Below are 26,215 nucleotides of genomic sequence, written 5' to 3' on the forward strand. Positions count from 1 at the left end.
CTGAAGACACCGTTCCTGGTCGGAGAATGATAATATTTGGAGGATGCACGAAAGCATTTGACAAGGTCACTCATGGGGGGGGGGCTGGTCCAGAAGATTAAGTCACATAAACACATGGATGATGATGGGATAGAGTAGGGGGGGTGAGCTTACATTAGTTCACAGGCCGATGCAACATCGAGGGCCTAAAGGCCTGTTCTGTGCTGTATTGTTCTGTGTTCTATATGATCCACAGTAAGTTGGTAAGTTCACTTGCTCACAGAAGACAGAGGGTAGTTATGGAGGGCTGTTTGCTGACTCCTGTTCTGTGATTGGTGGTGTTCCACAGGATCAGTGCTGGGACCTCTTCCTGTTCGTAATATCTGTAGAAATGATTTGGATGGAAGTGTAGGTGGCCTGCCTGAAAAGTTTGCAGACGACATAGAAATTCGTGGAGTCGTGGGTCGTTGTCAAAGGATACAGCAGGATGCAGACCCGTTGGAAAACTGAGCAGAGAAATGGCAGATTGAGTTTAACATGAACAAGATGATGCATTTTGGGAGGTTAGATGCAACAGGAAAGCATACAGTAAACGGCAAGCACCTTCGGAGTCATAGAGTCATCCAGCACGGAAACAGTCCCTTGGGTCCAACCAGTCCATGGCAACTGGATATACAATGGGATCTCTGAGTGCAAGCCCAGAGCTCCCTGAAAATGGCGACCCAAGTGGTTAAGGTGGGAGTGAAGATGTATGGCGTACTTGGCATCATTGACTGGGGCAGAGAGTATAAAAATTGGCAAGCCATGTTGCAGCTGTATAAAACTTGAGTTAGGCCATACTTGGAATGTTGCGTGCAGTTCTGGTCGTCACACTGCCGGAAGGATATGGTGGCTTTGGAGAGGGTGTGAAAGAGGTTACCAGGATGTTGCCTGGACTGGAGTGTGTTGGCCATCAGGAGAGGTTGGACAAACTTGGATTGTTTTTGCTAGAGCTTCAGAGGCTGAGGGGGGCGTGGGGGGGGAGGGGGGGGCGACCTGGTAAAAGCTTATACAATTAGGAGAGGCGTGGATAGGGTGGAAATGCCACATTCCAAGGGACATAGGTTGAAGGTGTGAGAGGGAAAGTTGGAAGGAGATGTGCGGGACAAGGTTTCGACACCGAGAGGGTGATGTGTGCCTGGAAGGCATAGTCAGGGGAGGTGGAAGAAGCAGATTAGATTACTTACAGTGTGGAAACAGGCCCTTCGGCCCAACAAGTCCACACTGACCCGCTGAAGTGCAACCTACCCAGACCCATTCCCCTACATTTACCCTTTCACCGAACACTATGGGCAATTTAGCATAGCCAATTCACCTGACCCGCACATATTTGGACTGTGGGAGGAAACTGGAGCACCTGGAGGAAACCCACACAGACACGGGGAGAATGTGCAAACTCCACACAGGCAGTTACCCAAGGTGGGAATTGAACCCAGGTCTCTGGCGCTGTGAGGCAGCAGTGCTAACCACTGTGCCACCGTGCAGCCTGTAATAGCCACATTCAAATGGCATTCAGACAGACGCATGAGCGGACAGGGTGTAGGGGGCTATGGACCATGTGCAGGCAGGTGGGATTAGTCTCGAATGGAATCACGGTCAGCACAGATGTGATGGGCCGAAGGACCTGTTCTTGTGCTGTACTGCTCTATGTATCCATGTTCTAAGAGGCTGGAATTGAAGAAACACAGAGTCCTCATAACCTTGAGAATGTTACAGAAATAGAGGGGCAGGGTGGGGGGGTCAGTGTCATGGAGTCGACTGTGATTAAGTGACTGGCCGAACGGATTGGTTATGCTTCCTGTTCAAGCTCTTTATACAAAGAGTGACAGATTGGGTGGGTGGACGCTAGATTTCTAGGGAGCTGTGCGCCGGAAAGGACTCAGTGGGGGAGGAGAGAGAATAAGGGTGAGGTGTTGGACTTCTTCCGAGCATTATTCACTCCGAAGAAATGTAAGGTACAGGTAAAGTGGCAGTTGTTGGGCTGCTCTCCCATTCCGGATAGAAACCGTGGTTTAACCTGAGGCTGAACAGGCCTCAGGCGAAGGGAGGGGGGGTTGAGGAGGTGGGCACCTGCATGGTGACCTCAGCTAAGGCAGGGACCGAATTTACGCTGTTGACCTTGACATTGCAACCCAGCCAACCGAACCCCGCCCCTGAAAAGGACGATTCCCCCGATTGAGATTGAGTCTGGAGAAAAATGTACGCGTACTCGAATGCCATCCTTTGCAGTCCCGTGAGAGCGAAGGCTTTGCAAGGTCGCAGGCCGAGCCCCCTCGCTCCTGAAGCCTCGGCCATCAATATTGAGCTGTTGACTCACGGGGTCGGAGTGATAAGTTGTCTCCAGCCACAACTGTATGGCTGTGCGCGACAGAACCGTTCCAGCAGCTGTCACACTCAGTTGATGAAAACGTAAGTCATTTTACCCTCAGACGAAGAAAAACATTGCAGGGGGAAAAAAAAACAGCCAAGCAGTAGCACACTGCAAATCATTTTACACCACCTCCTCACTGTAAATTAAAGCATTTTATCAGTTCTTTTCCTATGAAGTCAGTAATCCATTCAGTTCATATTTTGTGCGTCTCTATCACCATCCAAAAGCATTAGGGGAAAGAGGTGCGCACTTAGTGAACAAGTCCTTCTTATAATCATGTGACAACTGATAGAGGAGGAATATCCCAGTACTCCACAAAGCGTGTTTTAAAAAAAAGGATTATAAATAATGGCCATACACCAATCTATCTGTTTCAGAATGCGAATCCTCCAACTAGGTTTCTTTAACAAACAATGAACCCACTGACTGACTGTAACACAAGACTTAATCAAGTTTATTAACAGTTTGAAAGATGACAGAATAAATATATACCCTTCGAAACTTGCACACACATACCAATTAAAGGAAAAGAATGAAAGATAGTAGTTTGATGGCAGAGAACTTGAGAAAGGTATAAAAGAGACCTAAGGGGCAACTTTTTCACGCAGAGGGTGGTACCTGTATGGAATGAGCTGCCAGAGGAAGGGGTGGAGGCTGGTACAATTACAACATTTAAAAGGCATCTGGACGGGTATATAAATAGAGAAACGGGCCAAGTGCTGGCAAATGGGGCTAGAAGGTGGCATGGTGGCTCAGTGGTTAGCACGGCTGCCTCACAGGGCCAGGAACCTGGGTTCAATTCCCGCCTCGGGCAACTGTCTGTGTGGAGTTTGCACATTCTCCTCCCCGTGTCTGCGTGGGTTTCCTCCGGGTGCTCCGGTTTCCTCCCACAGTCCAAAAATGTGCAGGTTAGGTGAAATGGCCATGCTAAATTGCCTGTAGTGTGAGGTGCATTAGTCAGGGGGGGAAATGGGTCTGGGTGGGTTACTCTTCGGAGGGTCGGTGTGGACATATTGGGTCAAAGGGCCTGTTTCCACACTGTAGGGAATCTAATCCTTAATTTAGGGATGGATTGGAACAGAGAGTCTGTCTCTGTGCTGTACATCTCTATAACTTGAGTATTTTGTTTGTCTCGTAGTTTACCAGAATACTAATGTAAGGGGAAAAACCAACTTTTAGACTGCTTAAGAGAAGAGTGCTGATTGGTTGGCATGTGGACTCAGGCACTGTTGTGTAGCAATGATGAGCCTGATCAGATGATCGCTTGCACACAGCTACCGCACAAACCCATGATGGGTTTAAGGCCACCAGTCATCGGGATGTATCGCCTGGCATCATACCAATATTAAACCTTCTTCCCCATCCCTCATTTGTGCGGGAGGCTGAACATCCTTTTGCCTTCATGATTGTACGCTCTTGTGAGGAATCCTGTAGGTGTTGTTCAGTGCATAGAGACCATGTAAAACGGCCAACTTCACTCGGGACTCAGTTTTTTTTTAGATTACTCACTCTTGCAGGGTTTTCTGAGCTTGCTTTGTCCATTTCCCAACTGATTAATAAATCTGGAATAAAAGGCTCATCCCGTTCATAATGATCATGAAATGACTGGGTTGTTGTCAAAATCCAACTGGGTGTACAGGGGAAGGAATCCTGCCTTGCTTACTGGATCGTGCCCTGAACCTATCTCAAGACTCACAGAAATGTGGTTGACTCTGAAATGGCTCCAGCAAGCCACTCTGTTATCGAACCATGGGAGATGTACCTACACCACACAGACGCAGTGGTCCCAAGAACGTGGCTCGCCGTCACCTTGTGAAAGGCAACTAGAGATGGCCACTGATACTTGCCTCCCCCCCCAATCCTGAGAATGAATGGTTTCAAAATGTGGGAAGGGCAACTGAAGGCATAAAATGGCGCCTGTGGACAGCACTTGGCTTGAGGGTCAGTCATGCCGGAGAGTTTGGTGAGAATGAGGTGTACACAGTTGGTACATTGAAAGTCTTTCCTGATGAAACGTCGATTCTCCTGCTCCTCAGATGCTGCCTGACCCGCTGTGCTTTTCCAGCACCACACTCTTGCCTCTGATCTCCAGCATCTGCACTCATAGAGATGTACAGCACGGAAACAGACCCTTCGGTCCAACTCGTCCATGCCGACCCGATATCCCAACTCAATCTAGTCCCACCTGCCAGCACCCGGCTCATATCCCTCCAAACCCTTCCTATTCATATACCCATCTAAATGCCTCTGAAATGTTGCAATTGTACCAGCCTCCACCACATCCTCTGGCAGCTCATTCCATACATGTACCACCCTCTGTGTGAAAAAGTTGCCTGTAGGTCTCTTTTATATCTTTCCCCTCTCACCCTAAACCTATGCCCTTTAGTTCTGGACTCCCCGACCCCAGGGAAAAGACTTTGTCTATTTACCCTATCCATGGCCCTCATAATTTTGTATACCGTTATAAGGTCACCCCTCAACCTCTGATGCTGCAGGGAAAACAGCCCCAGCCTGTTCAGCCTCTCCCTATAGCTCAAACCCTCCAACCCTGCTGTGGGTCTGGAGTCACATATAGGCCAGACTATGTAAGGATGACAGTTTCCTTCCATTTGTGAACCTGATGGGCTTTTCCTATAACATCACCTCTCAGCCTCCGACACTCCAGGGAAAACAGCCCCAGTCTATTCAGCCTCTCCCTATAACTCAAACCCTCCAGCCCTGGCAACATCCTTTGTCAATCTTTTCTGGACCCTTTCAAGTTTCACAACATCTTTCCGATAGGTCTTACTTTCTCCTCCATTGCAAGTCCAGTTTATTCCATTTCCGGCATCATTTTCTCTTGAGGGGGGGGAAAAAACACTATTATGAAATTAATCCCAAGACCCTTGACAGCAGTGTGGCCATTTTGTTCGACCGAAGGCCTCTGATAAGGCCTTGATTGTTTTATTGTTTTCAGATTGTGTTTTGACTCCTCAGGCTCCCACTCCACTGCTGTTGCTAAGGGCCGGAGTTTGGAGATTTATGTGCTTTTTTTTCTCTCTCTCATTTCAGTCAAGACCGATCGTTGCGGCGTTTGTTCAAGGATGTGAGAAAGGATTAGCTTTAACTGCACGCTAAACATTGATCTTGTAAAGCTGATTGGAATCCACACTTGGTTCCCTGCTCCCCAGGCCACTGGCTGCTGTTTGAAGGTGTGATTACCTGACACCTTCTGAAAGCTAGTTTCACGCTGCACATTAAGGAGACCTCCACTACTGTGTGCAACATGGGCACAATCAATAGGAGCCAGTTTGTTTGATCTGTGTCCAAGTGATTCAAAGCGTCAGGTTTGCACAAAACGAATGGCGTCGAGGGAGACAGAGCCGCAACATTCAAGTGCATTTCCCTACCGCCTAATATTCCCCTCCCATCTGGCAGAGCAAGCCTGTCTCCAACACTTGTTAGTGGAGTCCTGACTGAAATCCAGCGCGGTCGACCCTGGCCTCTTGTTAAGATGCCCACTCCTCGAGTGTGGCCTTGACCGTCAGACATAGTGAGCTATTTGACTACAGGGAGCCTCACTGCCCAGTCCAATCCTGCTGGCAGCCAGCGTTTACTCCATCATGGCTCCACCCGCTCTAGTACGGACCCTATGTTGGGAATCCACAGGCATTTCTCTGTGATGACTGTCTGTGACATTGCTGTCAAGAGCAAAAAGGGGCACTCGAATGTGCTGTTTGATGGGGGCAACCGGCTGTCTGAGCTCAAAGTTGGTTCAAGCTTCATAACCAGCAGTGGTTTGAACATTTCAGGTCAAAAATGACTCTAGAATTTTTAAACGTTCTATTTCTTTCTCACTGTCCCTCTTTCTATCTCTCTCTTCTCCATTCTTCTACTTTCCCCTTCCTCTCTCTCTTTCCCTTTCTCTTTTTTCCTCTCTTTCTTTCCTTTTCTCTTCCTATCTTCTTTCTCTCTCTCTCTCTCTCTCTCTCTTCCCTCTTATCCATTCCCTTTTTTCAAAAATCTCTCCTTTCCTTTCGTTTCCTTTATGTTGCTTTCTTTCTGAAAGTAAGCTGGGCGGCATAGGCAGTCATAACCCTTTACGACATTGGTATTGGCCGTGTGGGTTAAATCAAGGCACAGAGCCACTGTCCAGGTATGTGGTAAAAATGCGTACTGCCATGGAAACGGTACTCAGATTGTTCCCAGATTGGTCCTGATGGCTTTCCTGTTTCTCAACATCACAACAGCAACATCAGTGAAAATTCTGAGGGTCTGAAGGACTCTAAATTTCATTCATGAGATGAGGGCATCACTGGCTAGGCCAGCATATATTGACCATCCTTATTTGTCCAGAGAGCAGTTAAGATAAAGAACAAAGAACAATTCAGCACAGGAACGGGCCCTTCGGCCCTCCAAGCCTGTCCCGACACATTTTGCCCCTCCATACTAAAACTGTCTTCACTTACAGGATCCGTATCCCTCAGATCCCTTCCTATTCATGTACTCGCTCGGGTGAATGCTGCTATTGTGTCTGCTCCCACCCCCTCCTCTGGCATCACGTTCCAGGCACACACCACCCTTTGTGTGAAAAACCTGCCTCGCACATCTCTTTTAAACTCCCCCACCCGCACCTTGAAGCTGTGTCCCCTAGTAATGGACCCCTCCACCCTGGGGACAAAGCCTCATACTTCCCAATCTATCCGCGCCTTTCACAATCTTATGAACGTCTATCAGGTCACCCCTCAACCTCCTGCGTTCCAGTGAAAACAAACCCAGTCTATCGCTAAAATCCACCCCCTCAACACCCTGGTACAGCTTTTCTGTCCCCTCTCCCAAAGCAGCCATATCCTCCTGGTAGCGCGGTGACCAGAACTGTACACAATATTCCAAGTGTGGCCTGACTAAAGTTCTATAAAGCTGCAGCATGCTGACAAGATCAGCCCCATTGCTGAGAATGTAGAGTTAATAGGCCAGACCAAGTGAGGAAGGCAGATTTCCTTTCCTAAAAATACGTTATTGAACTAAATGAGTTTTTACAACCTCATGGTCAGCATGAGGCCAGGTTATTAAAAGAATTATTATTGAGACTTCACCATATGCCATGGTGGCACCCAAACCTATCTCCAGAACCCGAGACTCTCAATTGCCAATCCAGTGACTTTAGGCCACCACCTCCCCACAGGAACATATATAAAGAAAATAATTTTAAAAATTTCCTGTCACCTTGTTGATATCACAGTCCAAACTGAAATGAGTGCAGCAGTTTGCATATACTTTCATCCACATCTCCATTCCAGCATTAAAGGTTTGGTCTTTGGCCTTGCAAGACATGATTTTGAGCAACTGACTTCAAAACCGGTCAGTCAGTTGTCCGTAAATCCAACCAGCAAGTTTCAACAGTTGTGGCAGTGGACATTGCGTGCAATTCTGGTCTTCCTATCGGAAAGATGTTGTGAAACTTGCAAGGGTTCAGAAAAGATTTACAAGGATGTTGCCAGGGTTGGAGGGTTTGAGCTACAGGGAGAGGCTGAACAGGCTGGGGCTGTTTTCCCTGGAGCGTCGGAGGCTGAGGGGTGACCTTATAGAGGTTTATAAAATTATGAGGGGCATGGATAGGATAAATAGACAAAGTCTGTTCCCTGGGGTGGGGGAGTCCAGAACTAGAGGGCATAGGTTTAGGGTGAGAGGGGAAAGACATAAAAGAGACCTAAGGGGCAACTTTTTCACACAGAGGGTGGTACGTGTATGGAATGAGCTGCCAGAGGAAGTGGTGGAGGCTGGTACAATTGCAACATTTAAGAGGAATCTGGATGGGTATATGAATAGGAAGGGTTTGGAGGGATATGGGCCGGGTGCTGGCAGGTGGGACTAGATTGGGTTGGGATATCTGGTCGGGCTTGGACGGGTTGGACCGAAGGGTCTGTTTCTGTGCTGTACATCTCTATGACTGTGACTTTCCCAAAGATGTTATCGTTTTCAGTTCGAGCTGAAGTGAACGTCAGAGCAGTCTGTTTTGCCAACCTTCACAACATGGCTTCTGTGCTGTGCAGAGTCCATTTTGACCTTTCACATTGCATTTTCTTTCCCTTCATCGCAGCCTGGTATTCGTTTAACCCCTGGACACTCCCCTTAGGTAAAGGCTGAAAAATCTTTAAAATCAATTGTTAAGCCTATAATAAAGACTGAAACTAGAACAGTCTCCACATGCAGCAGCATATCTGTTTGCAAGGATATTTCCTTTTATTGTTCTGGATAAATTACAGGCCATTTTGGGTCTGGATATGCATTCTTTTTTGCTACAACTGAACATTAAATTGTTTAGATGGTTGCCGGGGCAATACAGATGTGTTTTTCCTCCCCTCCCTCCCTGTCTATTGTTCCTGAGGCTGCTTGCTTTTTCTCTCTCGAGTCATGGAGACGTATAGCACGGAAACAGACCCTTCGGTCCAACCCATCCACGCTGAACACAATCCCAAACTAACTGAGTCCCACCTGCCTGCCCCCGGCCCATGTCCCTCCAAACGTCTCCTAGTCATGTATCATCCAAATGGCTTTTAAATGTGGTAACTGTTCCCCAGGGAGTTCATTCCACACGCGAACCACCCTCTGTGGTAAAAAAAAAGTCTTTCTTAAAGCTCCCACCTTGAAAATGTGGTGTGGAGGTGCCGGTGTTGGACTAGGGGTGGACAGAGTCAGAAGGCACACAACGCCAGGTGATAGTCCAACTGGTTCATTTGAAATCACACGCTTTTGAGTGACCTCACCTGACAAAGGAGCAGTGGTCTGAAAGCATACGATTGCCAATAAACCTGTAGGGCTATAACCTGGTGTCCTATGGCTTCTGACTTAAAAGTGTTCAAGGTTTGTGCGAAGATTTGTAGCTCGGGTGCTCGTTGTTGTGGTTCTGTTCGCCGAGCTGGAAGTTTTTGTTGCAAACGTTTCGTCCCCTGGCTAGGCGACATCATCAGTGCTCTGGAGCCTCCTGCGAAGCGCTTCTTTGATGTTCCTTCCGGTATTTAAAGTGGTCTGTCCTTGCCGCTTCCGGGTGTCAGTTTCAGCTGTCCGCTGTAGTGGTTGGTATATTGGGTCCAGGTCGATGTGTTTGTTGATGGAGTTTGTGGATGAATGCCATGCCTCTAGGAATTCCCTGGCTGTTCTCTGTCTGGCTTGCCCTATGATAGTAGTGTTGTCCCAGTCGAATTCATGTTGCTTGTTGTCTGCGTGTGTGGCTACTAGGGTACTACTAAAAGTGTGCTCCACCTCATCTTGAAATCCCCCATCCTGGGGAAAAGACACCGTCCATTAACCCCACCTCTGCCCCTCATGATTTTATCAAACCTCTATAAGGTCACCTCCTACCCTCCAGGGGAAAAAAAAACGGTTCCCAGCTTTTCTTTCTAACTCAAACCTTCCTGACCCAGCAACATCCTGGTAAATCTCTTCTGAACCCTCTCTGAGTCAGGCTTTTCAACTCCGTCATTTATACAGGGTAGATTATCAATTGCAGCTCCCTAGAGTAATGTCTAAGACCTCTCTCTTCACATCCCCATTCTCACCTCTCTTCTCTCTTGCTGATGTCAGGGTGATGCAGTGGGTTACCGCCCCCCCCCCCCCCGCCATCATGGATTTACGTGAATCTCATTTTGCCACAGTGGTAGCTGTCACCAGCCTGAATGATTAAACTCTTGGATGAAGCATCTCCCAATGAAAGGTTAGGTTTTCTCTGCTTGTGGTGAGTTTGGGTAAGCAGTCCAGTTCCCCAATGAGTCAAAATGCTTTCTGCAGTCCTGTTGATGAGCAAGAAAATATACTGCCTGATCATTACCTTCAGGCCAAAGCTAGTTATCAAATTTATAGCCTGTTGGATGACACTGATCTCCTTAAGACACACGCTTGTGAAATTGCACATTTCAAGTAATAATGACAGTCAGTTCACAAAATATTAAAAGGCTGTTGAAGAGAATGTATTTTTTTTAAAAAACCCAGCTTAAGAAAGCACAAAGCACTATTTCATCGCCCTTCCTACTGTGATGTTCTGTGACAAAGGTTGCCCCAGGAATCCCAGACTCAAGTCGGACGCTGCAAAACTGTGATTTGTGCAATGGAAATGTTCTGGGTTCTAACGATGCCTGTGAAGTCCGCTCCTGCACTGCGTTTGCTGGGAGTTTAGTCTTGGCATCTGCCTGCAGATATCTCACTTTAATGGTTCACCACTCAGAGTAATTGCATTTGTCTCTGCTATCGTCTGTTTATCTGTATACATTAACATTTCAAAAAAAAAGGCACTCCTTTTGATTTTCTCATCTTTCTGTACAGGTATTGCTCAAAAAAGCGCAGTCAAAGGAATTTTCCGCTGCCATCTGCTGATTTGACAAATATCACAGGCATTTTGCTCATTCTTACAGCACAGAGAAACAGACTCTTCACTTTGCAAAACCCACACTCCAATCGCATAACCTCTTGAAAATGTATCACAGAAATCCCCCATTTAGTTCGCCTGTTGTCGAATAATTCAACTGCTCGGAGGAGCTGGCCACAAAGAAACTTGAAAGTCTTTCTGAAATAATTGTCACCAGTTCAGGTCACCGCACTTGAGGAGAGAAAGCGAGTCCCTGAAAAAGGGGCAGAGGAGACTTACCGGAATGGTTCTGCGCCGAGGGATTCCAGCTCCCAGTGTTAGGTTAGAGAGACCTCGAAGCAAAAGTGGTTCCAGTGAGATTTGATTTTTCTGAAAAAATTTACAGGATTATGACGGGTTCAGATAAGGAATGTGGAGTGATTGGAATGAGGTCAGCCAGAACTCATAGAGCCTGAGTTCCCCGACTGGGGCTGTTAATCTGATGCAATCAGGGAGCCCTGGCTGACAGGAGGGTCAGAGCTGGCTCTGAGGGAGCTAGATCAGTGTCGTAGACTCGCCGCGTTGGTGACGGGATACCGACCCCTGGGGAGTTGTTTCAGACCGCTGAGAGCAGAAAAACTGTTCCCATTTGCCCGATGGTGAAAGGTCTAGGGGACACATATTTAAGGGTTGTGCAAGAGTTGCAGTAGTGGGGGAGGGCTGTTTGTGGTGGGAGAGGAGGGGGGTGAGTATGTAGAAGGACGTTTTTATGCCCTGGATGGTAATGATCTAGAACCTGGTGCCTGTGGGGATGGTGGAAGTGGAGACCATCAATGATTTTCGAAGGGAATTGGAAGAGCGTTTGAAGGCTCCAGAGATGGCCGGTGTGACTCAATAGCCGAATAGCCGACCTATGTGCCATATTGACTCTGTGACAGCGACAGTATAACAGAATGATTAAAGATCCAAGTGCGGAAGGTCAATTTTGTTATCCATCTGCAGTGCCCATTTCTACTTGGTCTATGTGCAGCCCATGCTATCCCGTATATTAATTTAGTGGGTAGATAATTGTGTGCAGCTCACACAATCATTCCTGACAAGTTCTCCTGGCGGATCAAGCTCTACGCTGGGAGTGTATATTGGTAGTATTTATCTTTCAAAGTAAGGAAGCCTTTCTTGATGGGTAAAATGACCATCACAATGCAGACCGTGCAGGATGGCCAACTCTGGCGAGATGTATCCTGGAGACTTGATCACATGATGTGTGATCATGTGACGGTCAATCAGGTGACACCACTCATGTGATGTTTTCACCAGTCCAGTAGACTCCAAGACAGCACAGAGACCTGGGTTTAGCCAGGTTTCCCAGATTAAACTCGTCCCACTTGCCCATCTCCCTCCAAACCCTTTCTTATTCATGTACCTGTCCAAATATCTTTTGAATGTTATCATTGTACCAGCCTCCACCACTTCCTCTGGCAGTTCATTCCATACACGCACCACCCTCTGTGTGAAAAAACTGCTACCCGGATCCCTTTTGAATCTTTCCCCTCTCACTTTAAAACCATGCCCACTCATTTTGAACTCCCCTACTTTAGCAAGAAGACCTTTGCAATTTACCTTATCTGTGTCACTTGTGATTCTATAAACCACGATAAGGTCACCCCTCAGCCTCCTACACTCCAGGGGAAAAATGTCCCACACTATCCAACCTCTCCTTATAACACAAATCTTCCAGTCTCAGTAACGTCCTTATGAATCTTTTCTGTACCTTTTCCAGTCTAATAATGGCCTTCTCACAGCAGGACAATCAGAAGGTAGCCTCACCAATGTCTTGTGCAGCCATAGCATGACCTCCCAACTCCTGTACTCAATACTCTGGCCAATAAAGGAAAGCATACCAAACGCCTTGTTCACTATCCTATCTACCTGCAACTCCACTTTCAAGGAGCTATGAACCTGCACTCCAAGGTCTCTTTGTTCAGCAACACTCCCCAGGACCTTACCATTAAGTGTATAAGTCCTGCTAAGATTTGCTTTCCCAAAATGCAGCACCTTACATTTATCTGAATTAAACTCCATCTGCCACTTCTCAGCCCATTGGCTCATCTGATCAAGATCCTGTTGTAATCTGAGGTAACCTTCTTCATTGTCCACTACACCTCCAATTTTGGTGTCATCTGCAAACTTACTAACTATAACACCAGTGTTAACATCCAAATCATCGATATAAATGACAAAATGGAGTGGACCCAGCACCGATCCTTGTGGCACTCCACTGGTCACAGGCTCCAGTCTGAAAAACAACCCTCCACCACCACCCTCTGTCTACTACCTTTGAGCCAGTTCTGTATCCATGGGTGCACCCATAACCAAGGGTCCCAGTCTGAGGATTTGGGGTGGACCATTTAGAACAGAGATGAGGAGACATCTCTTCACCCAAAGAGCCTGTGGAATTCCTTCCCACAGGAAGTAGTTGATGTCAAACCATTGAATGTGTTCGAGAGGCAGCTGGATATAGCACTTGGGGATCAAAGGTTATGGGAAGGACGCAGGATTAGGTGACTGAGTTGGACGATCAGCCCTGATGGTTAGGAATGGCGGAGCAGGCTCGAAGGGCCGAACGGCCGCCTCCTGCTCCTACCTTCTATGTTTCTATAGTTCTATGAAGGTAATCATGCCAAACGCCTTCTTCACCACCCTTGGTACCACTATCAAGGAGCTGTGTACCTGCACCCCCTCGGTCTCTCTGCTTGACAATGAGACGATTAGGACCTCTAAGATTAGGAGGCCTCAGATTAGCCGTCCTGTTTGTATTGAGTCAACTAATTTGAACAGCTCAGAGAGCGGTGAATTGGTACAGTGCAAGTGGGAAAGGTCAGCCAGAGGTTGCATTTGTGACCACGATCTGATGAAGCAACCACAACGTGCGTGTCTATCGGGTTTGCGTGAAGACGTGTTTGACTGTGGTTTTGCTCCCAGCTGGGACATGACTGATGGGGCACTGTTGCTTCCAGAACTGCGCTCCACCGACGGCTGGTGCCGTCAATAGTGAAGAGCGTGTGGTCAGTTAATAAGCTGGGTTCGTGTTGACTGTCCAAGATTACATCCTCTGCAAATCCCAACCAACCTGTTGGTTTGACAGAGGGCAGCGAAGAGGAAAGAAAGAGCCCATGCACCAATTATATAGCAGTGGAATCTGGTTGGACCGCCATGTCAATTCCCATCAGCCTCCAGTAAGACGCACAAGCCTAATGTTTCTTAACAAATTGGCCACAGACATGCTCAAATGGACAGAGAGAACCATCTCAGTCTGCAGGCGGACATGTCTTACCCACTTCAGGTTAAATTGAAGCCAATTACTTCCCCATGAATATGAACTATCAAAATGCACTTCAAATCTCATTTACAATGGCATTTTATATCAGAAGTTACAGATATTTTTGAGAGCGGATGAGAATGAAGTCCCTTGAGGATACATGCTTTGTATGGTTGAACTCATTGGACAGAAGTAACGTTATTTCATGACAATTTGACAAAACAAAGGCCTGCAAGCAAGTAATGAACTTCCAGGAGGGCTGCAAGGTTTCTCTGTCCTGTCAGACTGCTTTGCCCCAGTACTGCTCTTGCCTAATCTTAAATCCACCTTCACATCTCCACAGGAGAAAGTGAGGTCTGCAGATACTGGAGATCAGCGCTGAAAATGTGTTGCTGGAAAAGCGCAGCAGGTCAGGCAGCATCCAAGGAACAGGAAATTATGCCCGAAACGTCGAATTTCCTGTTCCTTGGATGCTGCCTGACCTGCTGCGCTTTTCCAGCAACACATTTTCAGTTCACATCTCCACATACACCTTTCCATTGTCTCCCCCCACAGCACCCCCTCCAGTGCGCTGTTTGTTTCTCTCTTGGGAAGGCGAGAGAATGCGAAGGGAGCTCAACGCTGAAGGAGATTGCCAAATATTGTTGTCTGAGTGCCCTCTGTCGTACTGTGCCATGCCCTTTGGCACCTGAGTCAGGTGTGCTTAAATCTAATTCATGTTTAAGATCCAAGTGCCTTTCATCCCTGTCCATCTGGGATAAGTATGAGTGCAGGTCCAAGATGTGAGTCGCTAGTCCCTCAAACTCTTCGTCACACAGTCCCACCTTTTCATCTCCAAAATATTTCTCAATATCTGATTTAATTTGGTTCTGACTCATGGAGTCATACAGCACGGAAACAGACCCTTCGGCCCAACCAGTCCATGCCGACCATAATCCCAAACTAACCTCGTCCCGCCTGCCTACTCCTGGCCCATATCCCTCCAAACCTTCCCTATTCATGCACTTGCCTAAGTGTCTTTTAAACGTTGTAAGTGTACCCACATCCACCACTTCCTCAGGAAGTTCATTCCACACACAAACCTCTGTGTGTGTAAAAACATTTGTCCCTCATGTCTTATTTAAATTTCTCTCCTCTCACCTGAACAATGTAGTCTTGAAATCCCCCATCCTAGAGAAAAGCCACCGCCCATTAACCCTATCCATGCCCCTCATTACTTTATAAACCTCTATCAGGTCACCTCTCAACCTCCGACACTCCAGTGAAAAAAGTCCCGGCCGATCCCGCCTCTCCTTATAACCCAAACCTTCCAGACCCGGCAATGTCATTCAGCCCAATGGCTGCTGTTAATATTAGTGAGTGGACAGCATGCCTTTGATGTGTGGGGCAAATGAGCTTCTCGAACCTGTCCACGTCAGCAGCAACGTAAGCCCCCAAAGAGCGGTAGAGATGGAGATGATTTTCAGCAAATGTGATGATTGACTCTTTACAGACAGAGTTTGGACTAAAGGTGAACCGCAAGTATTTCCGCATGATTGACAGTGCCAGTCACACCTAGGTGACCAAGGACTCCATGGAACAGTATGGGCCCTATTTGATTGGGACTAAGAAACACTCATCAGTGAGGCGTAACCAGGCAGGTTCGATGGTGGAGCTGGGCCTCTGTATAGTCCTTTTGGATGAGAAAGACATAGTAACTTTCCAGGAACTAAATAGGTTTGAGTTCATCACAGGGCAGATTTGACACGGTCTCTTAAAAGGAGAACGCAGTCAACCGAATGGTTTTGCCTTGTTTTCACTCGTCCTTTCAAGAGAGGTTCAGTGAATCCAACCATCTGCACCTTGACATCTGGCCTGTCCTGAGTGCGACTGGCATTGACAATCAGGCAGAAGTGCTGGAGACCCACATTTAGCCCAAAATTTGCCTGATGTCGCAAGCTTTCCATGAATTTCATTCGCGGCCAAATGGATTGGCTGTGGCATTGACTGAACTTACAGCTGCTTTGCGCTTAACTGTTTAAGTTGGGATCACCTCAGCACTTAAACTTGCCCGATGCAGGCTGCGCACTGCACACGCTCCGAAAGCGGATGAACTCGGAAACCAGAATTTAAAGCACGCTCTCCAATTCTTTCCCTGCTTCAGGAAGACATTGTGGGCTGACCTTGGGACAGTGTAGTGATTGGAACCAGGTGGATCGTGTTGACGACAAGGTCCTTGATTGGCCGATCAGGAAAGCCCTGGCTGACCAATTTGGAATCTCCGCAGTCCAGGGGGCTGACTCTGAGCTGACTGGCCCCACAGCCACTGTGCTCCAGCGAGGAGAACTGATTTCTGTGTGCTGCCTGAGTTGCAGCCAGTATGCACTGTTGTTTGTCAGAACTGGCTCCTGAAATGGCTGGATAAATGGCCAGTGGGGCTGTTCAGGAGGTCTGTGAGTTCCAGGATGACTCAGTGAGGTGACCGGGCCTTGTCTGGTTGGGTTGTGGGCTGTGCCCTTGTGGGTAGGCCCATTTCCTGTGTGTGGACGACGCCTGTGCAGTTGGAATCTGTTCCTGTGAGTGAGTGAACTTTGCTTATGTCGTCCGAGGCACAGACAGACGTTTCTGTGGCCAGCAGCGAAAAATCGGAATGGTGTGTCGCCTCCCTGGTGCCAGGATCAAGGATGTCTCAGAGAGGGTGCAGAATGTTCTCAAGGGGGAGAGGGCCCAACAGGAGGTCATTGTACACATGGGAACCAACAACATAGGAAGGGGAAATTACTGGCTATGGTAAGGGATTTAACTTTCCAAACATAGACTGGGACTGCCATAGTGTTAAGAGTTTAGATGGAGAGGAATTTGTTAAGTGTGTACAAGAAAGTTTTCTGATTCAGTTTGTGGATGTACCTACTAGAGAAGGTGCAAAACTTGACCTACTCTTGGGAAATAAGGCAGGGCAGGTGACTGAGGTGTCAGTGGGGGAGCACTTTGGGGCCAGCGACCATAATTCTATTCGTTTTAAAATAGTGGTAGAAAAGGATAGACCAGATCTAAAAGTTGAAGTTCTAAATTGGAGAAAGGCCAATTTTGACGGTATTGGGCCAGAACTTTCGAAAGCTGATTGGAGGCAGATGTTCGCAGGTAAAGGGACGGCTGGAAAATGGGAAGTCTTCAGAAATGAGATAACAAGAATCCAGAGAAAGTACATTCCTGTCAGGGTGAAAGGGAAGGCTGGTAGGTATAGGGAATGCTGGATGACAAAATAAATTGAGTGCTTGGTTCAAAAAAAGAAGGAAGCATATGTCAGGTATAGACAGGATAGATCGAGTGAATCCTTAAAAGAGTATAAAGGAAGTAGGGACTTCCTTGCCCTCCTGATTTCCCACTTAAGAGGGAAATCAGGAGGGCAAAATGGGGACATGAGATAGCTTTGGCAAATACAATTAAGGAGAATCCAAAGGGTTTTTACAAATACATTAAGGACAAAAGGGTAACTAGGGAGAGAATATGGCCCCTCAAAGATCAGCAAGGAGGCCTTTGTGTGGAGCTGCAAGAGATGGGGAAGATACTAAGTGAATATTTTGCATCAGTATTTACTGTGGAAAAGGATATGGAAGATATAGACTGTAGGGAAATAGATGGTGACATCTTGCAAAATGTCCATATTACAGAGGAGGAAGTGCTGGATGTCTTGAAACGGTTCAAGGTGGATAAATCCCCAGGACCTGATCAGGTGTACCCGAGAACTCTGTGGGAAGCTAGAGATGTGATTGCTGGGCCTCTTGCTGAGATATTTGTATCATCGATAGTCACAGGTGAGGTGCCGGAAGACTGGAGGTTGGCAAACGTGGTGCCACTGTTTAAGAAGGGCAGTAAAGGCAAGTCAGGGAACTATAGACCAGTGAGCCTGACCTCAGTGGTGGGCATGTTGTTGGAGGGAATCCTGAGGGACAGGATGTACATGTATTTGGAAAGGCAAGGACTGATTCGGGATAGTCAGTGTGGCTTTGTGCATGGGAAATCATGTCTCACAAACTTGACTAAGTATTTTGAAGAAGTAACAACGAAGATTGATGAGGGCAGAGCAGTAGATGTGATCTATATGGACTTCAGTAAGGCGTCCGACAAGGTTCCCCACGGGAGACTGATTAGCAAGGTTAGATCTCATGGAATACAGGGAGAACTAGCCATTTGGATACGGAAGTGGCTCAAAGGGAGAAGACAGAGGGTGGTGGTGGAGGGTTGTTTTTCAGACTGGAGGCCTGTGACCAGTGGAGTGCCACAAGTATCAGTGCTGGGTCCACTACTTTTCATCATTTATATAAATGATTTGAATGTGACCATAAGAGGTACAGTTAATAAGTTTGCAGATGACACCAAAATTGGAGGTGTAGTGGACAGCGAAAAAGGTAACCTCAGATTACAACAGCAGTGGGCTGAGAAGTGGCAGATGGAGTTTAATTCAGATAAATGCAAGGTGCTGCATTTTGGGAAAGCAAATCTTAGCAGGACTTACACACTTTATGGTCAGGTCTTAGGGAGTGTTGCTGAACAAAGAGACCTTGGAGTGCAGGTTCATGGCTCCTTGAAAGTGGAGTCACAGGTAGATAGGATAGTGAAGGCGGCGTTTGGTATGCTTTCCTTTATTGGTCAGAGTATTGAGTACAGGGGTTGGGAGGTCATGTTGCAGTTATACAGGACATTGGTTAGGCCACTTTTGGAATATTGCGTGCAATTTTGGTCTCCTTCCTATCAGAAAGATGTTGTGAAACTTGAAAGGGTTCAGAAAAGATTTACAAGGATGTTGCCAGGGTTGGAAGATTTGAGCTCCAGGGAGAGGCTGAACAGGCTGGGGCTGTTTTCCCTGGAGCATCAGAGGCTGAGAGGTGACCTTATAGAAGTTTACAAAATTATGAGAGGCATGGATAGGATAAATAGGCAAAGTCTTTTCCCTGGGGTCAGGGAATCCAGAACTAGAGGGCATAGGTTTAGGGTGAGAGGGGAAAGATATAAAAGAGACCTAAGGGGCAACTTTTTCACACAAAGGGTGGTACGTGTATGGAATGAGCTGCCAGAGGATGTGGTGGAGGCTGGTGCAATTGCAACATTTAAGAGGCATTTGGATGGGTATATGAATAGGAAGGGTTTGGAGGGATATGGGCCGGGTGCTGGCAGGTGGGTCTAGATTGGGTTGGGTTATCTGGTCGGCATGGACGGGTTGGACCGAAGGGTCTGTTTCCGTTCTGCACATCGCTATGACTCTGAGACCCTATGTGTGTGGCTTTGCTTCTGTGTGTGGATGTGGGGACTCTGCTCTTGGACGTTGGGAATGTCAATTGTGCAAAGATTTTGTAAATTCTGTTACAATATGTGGGTGTTGTAATTGATTATGTTTGGGGTTTTTGTGTGTGCAGTTGGGGAGCTAGAGGTTCAAAGGTCAGCTGGGGACCATGAGGCATTGGGGGCTGGCTCGTGCGATGAGAGGCAGGCTTCGGGCCAGTTCGTGCACGGATTGTCCAGGCCCGTGAGGCTGAGACTTGAACCAGAGATGTGGGCCGGAGTGGGCTCGTCAGGACGTGGGGCGGCTGAGAACTGGGGGAAAGCAGGCCTCTGAGGGGGGCAGGGGGAGAGCAGGCCTGGGGATGGCCTGTCAGTATGAGGGATGACCAGCTGAAGACTGGAAGGCCGACCACTGTCCTGCAGAAAGGCCAGCCACAGATGGGCGTGATCCGTATGTGGTGTGGATGGGTGTCAGGAGGTGTGTAGGGTATCCGGGGACAGGAGGCTGTTGGCAGCAGGGGGTGCGACTTGACTTCTGTATTCAGTGAGTTTTTACTGTTGAACATTGCTTTTGGCTATGCTGAGTTTGGTAGACTGGGTGAGGGTGATGGGTGAAGTGTTTGCAATTGTATATTGTGGGCTCGTGCCTGCTGTGACCGTTACCCTGAGGGGGTGAAATGGTTTCTTCTCTGGACTCCTGTCATTGTAGCCCCTTTGAAAGGACAGTGTGAAAATTCTATATCCGTTTTATGTCGCGTCGTTTGTTTCCTAAGATTTTGGGTACCTTCTGGTTGTGTCCCGATTTCTCTCGTGTATTGTTACTGTCGTAGTTTGTGTAACTATAAATAATGAAATGAAACAGGAGATTCAGAAACTCCTCAGTTCAGCGGACTGACTCTGAGCTGGCTAAAGAGGTAAAAACAATGACTGCAGATGCTGGAAACCAGATTCTGGATCAGTGGTGCTGGAAGAGCGCAGCAGTTCAGGCAGCATCCAACGAGCAGCGAAATCGACGTTTCGGGCAAAAGCCCTTCATCAGGAATAAAGGCAGAGAACCTGAAGCCTGGAGGGATAAGCTAGAGGAGGGTGGGGGGTGGGGAGAAAGTAGCATAGAGTCAGTGGGAGAGGGACTCCCTGAGATTCTTGTAGAGAGAGGAGGAAAACTTCTTCAAGGCAGGCACCCTTGCAAGAGGATTCGCAGTAGGGTTAAAATCAACGAGGTAAAAACAATAACTGCAGATGCTGGAGCTGTCTACAGTCAGTGTACTGTGCACGACTAACTAAAGGGGACAGGATACCAGCCTCTATCGTTATTTCAGAGAGCTTTGTCACAATCAGGATGAGATCTGAAATTAATATCGAAGACCTGAAGTGTCACTATATTTCCCTCCCCCACCTCTCCACAGACGCTGCCTGACCTTCTCCGTATACCCAGCATATTCTTTCTCATCCATGTCTTCTGTAGCACCTTGTTCAATCTCTCACTTTTGTTCTTCACTCTGTTTTTAAAAAAACCTACCTGAGGATTTTAGATTAGATTACTCACAGTGTGGAAACAGGCCCTTTGGCCCAACAAGTCCACACCGACCCGCAACCCACCCATTCCCCTCACCTAACACTACGGGCAATTTAGCATGGCCAATTCACCTAATCTGCACATATTTGGACTGTGGGAGGAAACCAGAGCACCCCCACACAGACACGGGGAGAACGTGCAAACACCACACAGTCAGTCGCCTGAGTCAGGAATTGAACCCGGGTCTCTGGCGCTGTGAGGCAGCAGTGCTAACCACTGTGCCACCGTGCCACCCACTGATTTCTTCTTGATCATGTCTAATCTCGTCATCATGGCTCAGCAATATATTCCCACATTCCTTCTTTTAACATTGTCTTCTTGCTGTCTGTGTGGGACATCTACAGAGCAAGGCATTTCCATGTTTTTTAATGCTGAGACAGATGATACAAGTCATAGAAACTTGAACGATGACACAAATCTTCCGTGGTAGTCTTCCCTTTGCCCTGACAACTTCCCTTAAACCAGGGCTTGGCACGATCTAATCACAAGCTATATCTTGTCTTCTGACCTCATCTCTTGCATCTCGATGCACTGTACATTACTGTTGGTCTGTTAGTTAGTGATGGCTTAATTTTCTGGCATTCACTTGAAAGGAATCAACCCATTTTCACACCAACAGCTAAAATATAGCTCACTTGCAGCCTCAGTTCAAAAATATTGAGTCTGCCATAGGGAACTGGAATGTAAGGATACATAATTCTTTGAAGTTTGCGTCACACTTGCCTTCATTGCTCAGACCTCAGAGGATAGGAGCTGGGACGTCATGTTGGGGTTGTACAGGACATTGGTGAGGCCTCTTCTGGAATACTGTGTCCAGTTCTGGTCGCCCTGTTACAGGAAGGATATTATTAAGGGTTCAGAAGAGATTTACCAGGATGCTGCCAGGTATGAAGAGTTTGAGTTACAAGGAGAGGCTGGATAGGCTGGGACTGTTTTTTCACTGGAAGGTGAGAGGCGACCTTATAGAGGATTTATAAAATTATGTATTTTATAGATAAGGTGAATGGCAGGTGTATTTTTCCTAAGGAAGGGGATTTCGAGACAAGGGGGTATGGCTTTAAGGTGAGAGGAGAAGGATTTTAAAAAAGACATGAGGGAAAAATTACTGATACAGAGGGTGGTTCGCATGTGGAATGACCTTCCTGAGGAAGTGATGGATGTGGGAACACTTACAACATGATGTGGAGAGGCCGGTGTTGGACTGGGGTGGGCAAAGTTTAAAAATCACACGACACCAGGGTTATAGTCCAACAGGTTTATTTGGAAGCACTAGCTTTCGGAGCGCCGCTCCTTCGTCAGATGGTTGCGGAGTAAATACTCCACAGCTTCCTGATGAAGGAGCGTCGCTCCGAAAGCTAGTGCGTCCAAATAAACCTGTTGGACTATAACCTGGTGTCGTGAGACATTTGGACAAGTACATGGATAGGAAAGGTTTGGAGGGACGTGGGCCAGGAGCAGAGCAGGTGGGACTATGGTTGGAATTATGGTCAGTATGGATGGAACAAAAATAAGTGCCGTGACACTTACCTCAGTCTGTCAGTAGTCAGCCCCACAACTCTGACAGTTCTTAGACTGACAATATATCAGTACAAAGCCTTTTTATTGCCTTTATATTCATTATCTGTACCCCCTCCCGCAGATTTAATTATTCACTTCTCCTCTGTCTGCTTTATATTTAGCTTTATTCTCCCTTGTGTTATTAATTCGACAACTGCGGCATACCTCCCTTCTGCAGCTATAATTTTCTGCTTTCCACCTCCTTCACTCTCTAGGTAGCCTGACTTTTGTCACCCTCCCTCTCCCTTTTGGACCTGGGATGCCTGTTCCTCGGGTACCCATTGCTGCCTTTCAGAGTTTGTTTCCAACCTGCCCGGGCCAGTTCCTCACAAAAATCATGAAAACTCTGCTTCATCAAGTGCATGTTCAGAGCTCCTTGAAAGTGGAGTCGCAGGTAGATAGGATAGTGAAGAAGGCGTTTGGTATGCTTTCCTTTATTGGTCAGAGTATTGAGTACAGGAGTTGGAAGGTCATGTTGCGGCTGTACACGACATTGATTAGGCCACTGTTGGAATATTGCGTGCAATTCTGGTCTCCTTCCTGTCGGAAAGATGTTGTAAAACTTGAAAGGGTTCAGAAAAGATTTACAAGGATGTTGCCAGGGTTGGAGGGTTTGAGCTATAGGGAGAGACTGAACAGGCTGGGGCTGTTTTCCCTGGAGCATCGGAGGCTGAGGGGTGACCTTATAGAGGTTTACAAAATTATGAGGGGCATGGACAGGATAAATAGACAAAGTCTTTTCCCTGGGGTCAGGGAGTCCAGAACGAGAGGGCATAGGTTTAGGGTGAGAGGGGAATGATATAAAAGAGACCTAAGGGGCAACTTTTTCACGCAGAGGGTGGTACGTGTATGGAATGAGCTGCCAGAGGAAGTGGTGGAGGCTGGTACAATTGCAACACTTAAAAGGCATTTGGATGGGTATATGAATAGGAAGGGTTTGGAGGGATATGGGCCGGGTGCTGGCAGGTGGGACTAGATTGGGTTGGGATATCTGGTCGGCATGGACGGGTTGGACTGAAGGGTCTGTTTCCGTGCTGTACGTCTCTAGGATTCTGTGTAATATTTCTGGTTTGTTCCCTGGTCATTCTCCGTGACTAATCTGAAATTGATGACATGGTGATCACTCGGGAAACTGCAAAATCGCTGCCTGACCAATCAAAATAATATGATTCACTGTCACTCGGAAATATCAAAGTCCCCGTCCTTGTTCAACAATCTGCCTGGAGACTGTGGCGCTGTCAAACAGCTGATTCTGCAATGCATTGCAAGTAAAATATTATCAGTATCTGTTGTGGGAAGCCTCAGTATTGACCATTTCTAAAGGGTGCTTTTCAAACATGTGTCATGCTGTTTAACAGTCTCCTGGATCAGGCCTCAAATAAAAAGCATCTGTTTCTACAAAACTGCTTTAATCGTTATTGAACTGAGTCAGGGTGAAAGGTAAACAGAGAAATAAGGTTGACTTCTGAGTTGCAATTCTCTGGACTTGGCCTTAAATAGGCTTGTGTTGAAAATCTGTAGCAAAACATAAGCCAATTTGTACTTCCTTTGTGATTATCGAATTCCGTTCGTGTCTCCCAACAGAGGCATTGTCATTATAGCAATGTACTTTCCTTGCTTGTTTAAATTGAGGTACATTGGTGACGAAAGTAAACAAATAACTCTTTATTCCATCAAGAAAGGAAGACTTACAGTTTTGTACAGGCCTTTCGTGATCGCAGAATGTCCCAAAGCACTTCACTGGCAATGCAGCACTTATCAAAGTGCAGTCACTAATGTCATGTCGGAAACCCAGCAACCCAATGGGTAATCAGCAGTGTCCCACAAACTGCAGGATCTCAGTGATCAGGTCATTCACTTTAATTGTGTTCTTTAAGAATGAATATTGACCAGGACACCGAGGAGAATTCCCTTTCTCTTCGTTAAACTCGCTCGGGAATCTGAAAAATGGGACATGTCGTGCAGTGCCAACTGTTCAAAGGTTGCGAAATGCCACTGATCGTCAAAACATCACCAAGTGGCGCCATCTAAAGGCGCACCTTCCTTCCTGCTACCTTGCGAATTTGTCACGCACAACCGAGTGGGAACTTGGCTGCAAGAACTCAATCCCACCCAATCTCTGCCAATGTGCTTTCCTGGCTTCCAAAAGGTGTTGCGGGGTGGGGCAGGAAGTTGACTTTAGAAGGAATCTTCCAGGTGTACGCTTGTGTACTGAGTGCGGCAGACTGGAGATGGAGCCTAGTGGGTGCTGGGCACTGGGCATGCTTTCCAATTTCACCCCCGCGCACAACTGCCAATGCAGAATCTGCCTTCAGATAGTAGGGCAGCTAACTGATCAGTTAGAACATAGACCAGTACAACACAGGAATGGGCCCTTCAACCCACAATGTTGGGGGAACGTGGGGCCAAATTCCACTAATCCTTTCTGCCTGCCCTTTCTTCACATCCCTCCATTCCTTGCATATTCATGCACTTCTCTAAAGGTCACACCCTGTCGTCTCCGCCCTCACCACCACACCTGGCAGTGGGTTCCAGACTCCTGCCACTCTCTGTGTAAAAGACATCCCCCCCCCCCCGCCCCACCTTAAATGCATTCCCTCTAGTTCAGAGGCAATGACCCGATCAAGGGTTACCAGGTCCATAGTTGTAGAGCTGGAAGAGCTCAGCAGCTTCTGAAGGGGCAGGAGAGGCAAAGTTTCGGACTGAAACCCTTCGCCAGGACCTTCCTGCTCTTCGGATGCTGTCTGACCCGCTGTGCCCTTCCAGCCTCCCATCTCCTGACTCTGAATTGAATTGAATTCAAGTCAGGCACAGTGAAAAGCTTTGTCTTGTGAGCAATCCAGGCAGGTCACAGAGTTAAGTAGCATCGATAAGTAAATAATAGAGAAACAGCGGCAAAAACCAAAACACAGGGACAGGCGAATGTTAAGAGTTTGTGAGTCTATTCAGTATTCTAACAACAGTAGGGTAGAAACTGTTTCGAAACCGGCTGGTGCGTGTGTTCAGGCCTCTGTACCTTCTCCCCAATGATAGAGGGTGTAGCAAAACATTGCCAGGGTGGGATGGATCTTTGAGAATGCTGGCGGCCTTTCCTTGACAGCGGGCCTGGTAGATGGATTCTATAGATGGGAGGTTGGCCTTTGTGATTGTCTGGGCCGGGTTCACCACTCTCTGTAACCGTCTCCGATCTTGAATGGTACAGTTGCCGTACCAGGGAGTGATACATCCAGACAGAATGCTCTCGATGGCGCACCTATAAAAGTTGGCAAGGGTATTCACCACCATGCCAAATTTCTTCAGCTGCCTGAGGAAGGAGGGATGTTGTTGGGCCTTTGTAACCAGTGCGTCCACATGAAGAGTCCAAGAAAGCTTGTTGTGGATGACCGCTCCCAGGAGCTTGATGCTCTCCATTGGTTCCACTCTGTGGTGTTAATGTGTAGGGGGGGACGTCAATAATGAGTAAAAAATGAGGTCTGCAGATGCTGGAGATCACAGCTGCAAATGTGTTGCTGGTCAAAGCACAGCAGGTTAGGCAGCATCTCAGGAATAGAGAATTCGACGTTTCGAGCATAAGCCCTTCATCAGGAATAAGAGAGAGAGAGCCAAGCCGGCTGAGATAAAAGGTAGGGAGGAGGGACTAGGGGGTGGGGCGATGGAGGTGGGATAGGTGGAAGGAGGTCAAGGTGAGGGTGATAGGCCGGAGTGGGGTGGGGGCGGAGAGGTCAGGAAGAGGATTGCAGGTTAGGAGGGCGGTGCTGAGTTGAGGGAACCGACTGAGACACGGTGGGGGGAGGG

General features: G+C 47.5%; 1 protein-coding gene across 2 annotated transcripts in view; it reads left to right on the forward strand.

Moving 5' to 3' along the window:
- asic1b (acid-sensing (proton-gated) ion channel 1b) overlaps positions 1 to 26,215 on the forward strand; it is a 912,521-nt gene that overhangs the window by 61,959 nt on the left and 824,347 nt on the right. Inside the window, exons 2-3 of one of the 2 annotated variants that reach the window (XM_060820899.1) lie at positions 14,584 to 14,601; positions 24,603 to 24,626. The exons of the other annotated variant lie outside the window; for it this stretch is intronic. Of the exons in view, the coding sequence (XP_060676882.1) occupies positions 14,584 to 14,601; positions 24,603 to 24,626 (42 nt within the window). The remainder of the gene's footprint in view (positions 1 to 14,583; positions 14,602 to 24,602; positions 24,627 to 26,215) is intronic. 2 annotated transcript variants of the gene reach the window in all.

This window comes from Hemiscyllium ocellatum, chromosome X, assembly GCF_020745735.1.
Source record: "Hemiscyllium ocellatum isolate sHemOce1 chromosome X, sHemOce1.pat.X.cur, whole genome shotgun sequence".
NCBI lineage: Eukaryota > Metazoa > Chordata > Chondrichthyes > Orectolobiformes > Hemiscylliidae > Hemiscyllium > Hemiscyllium ocellatum.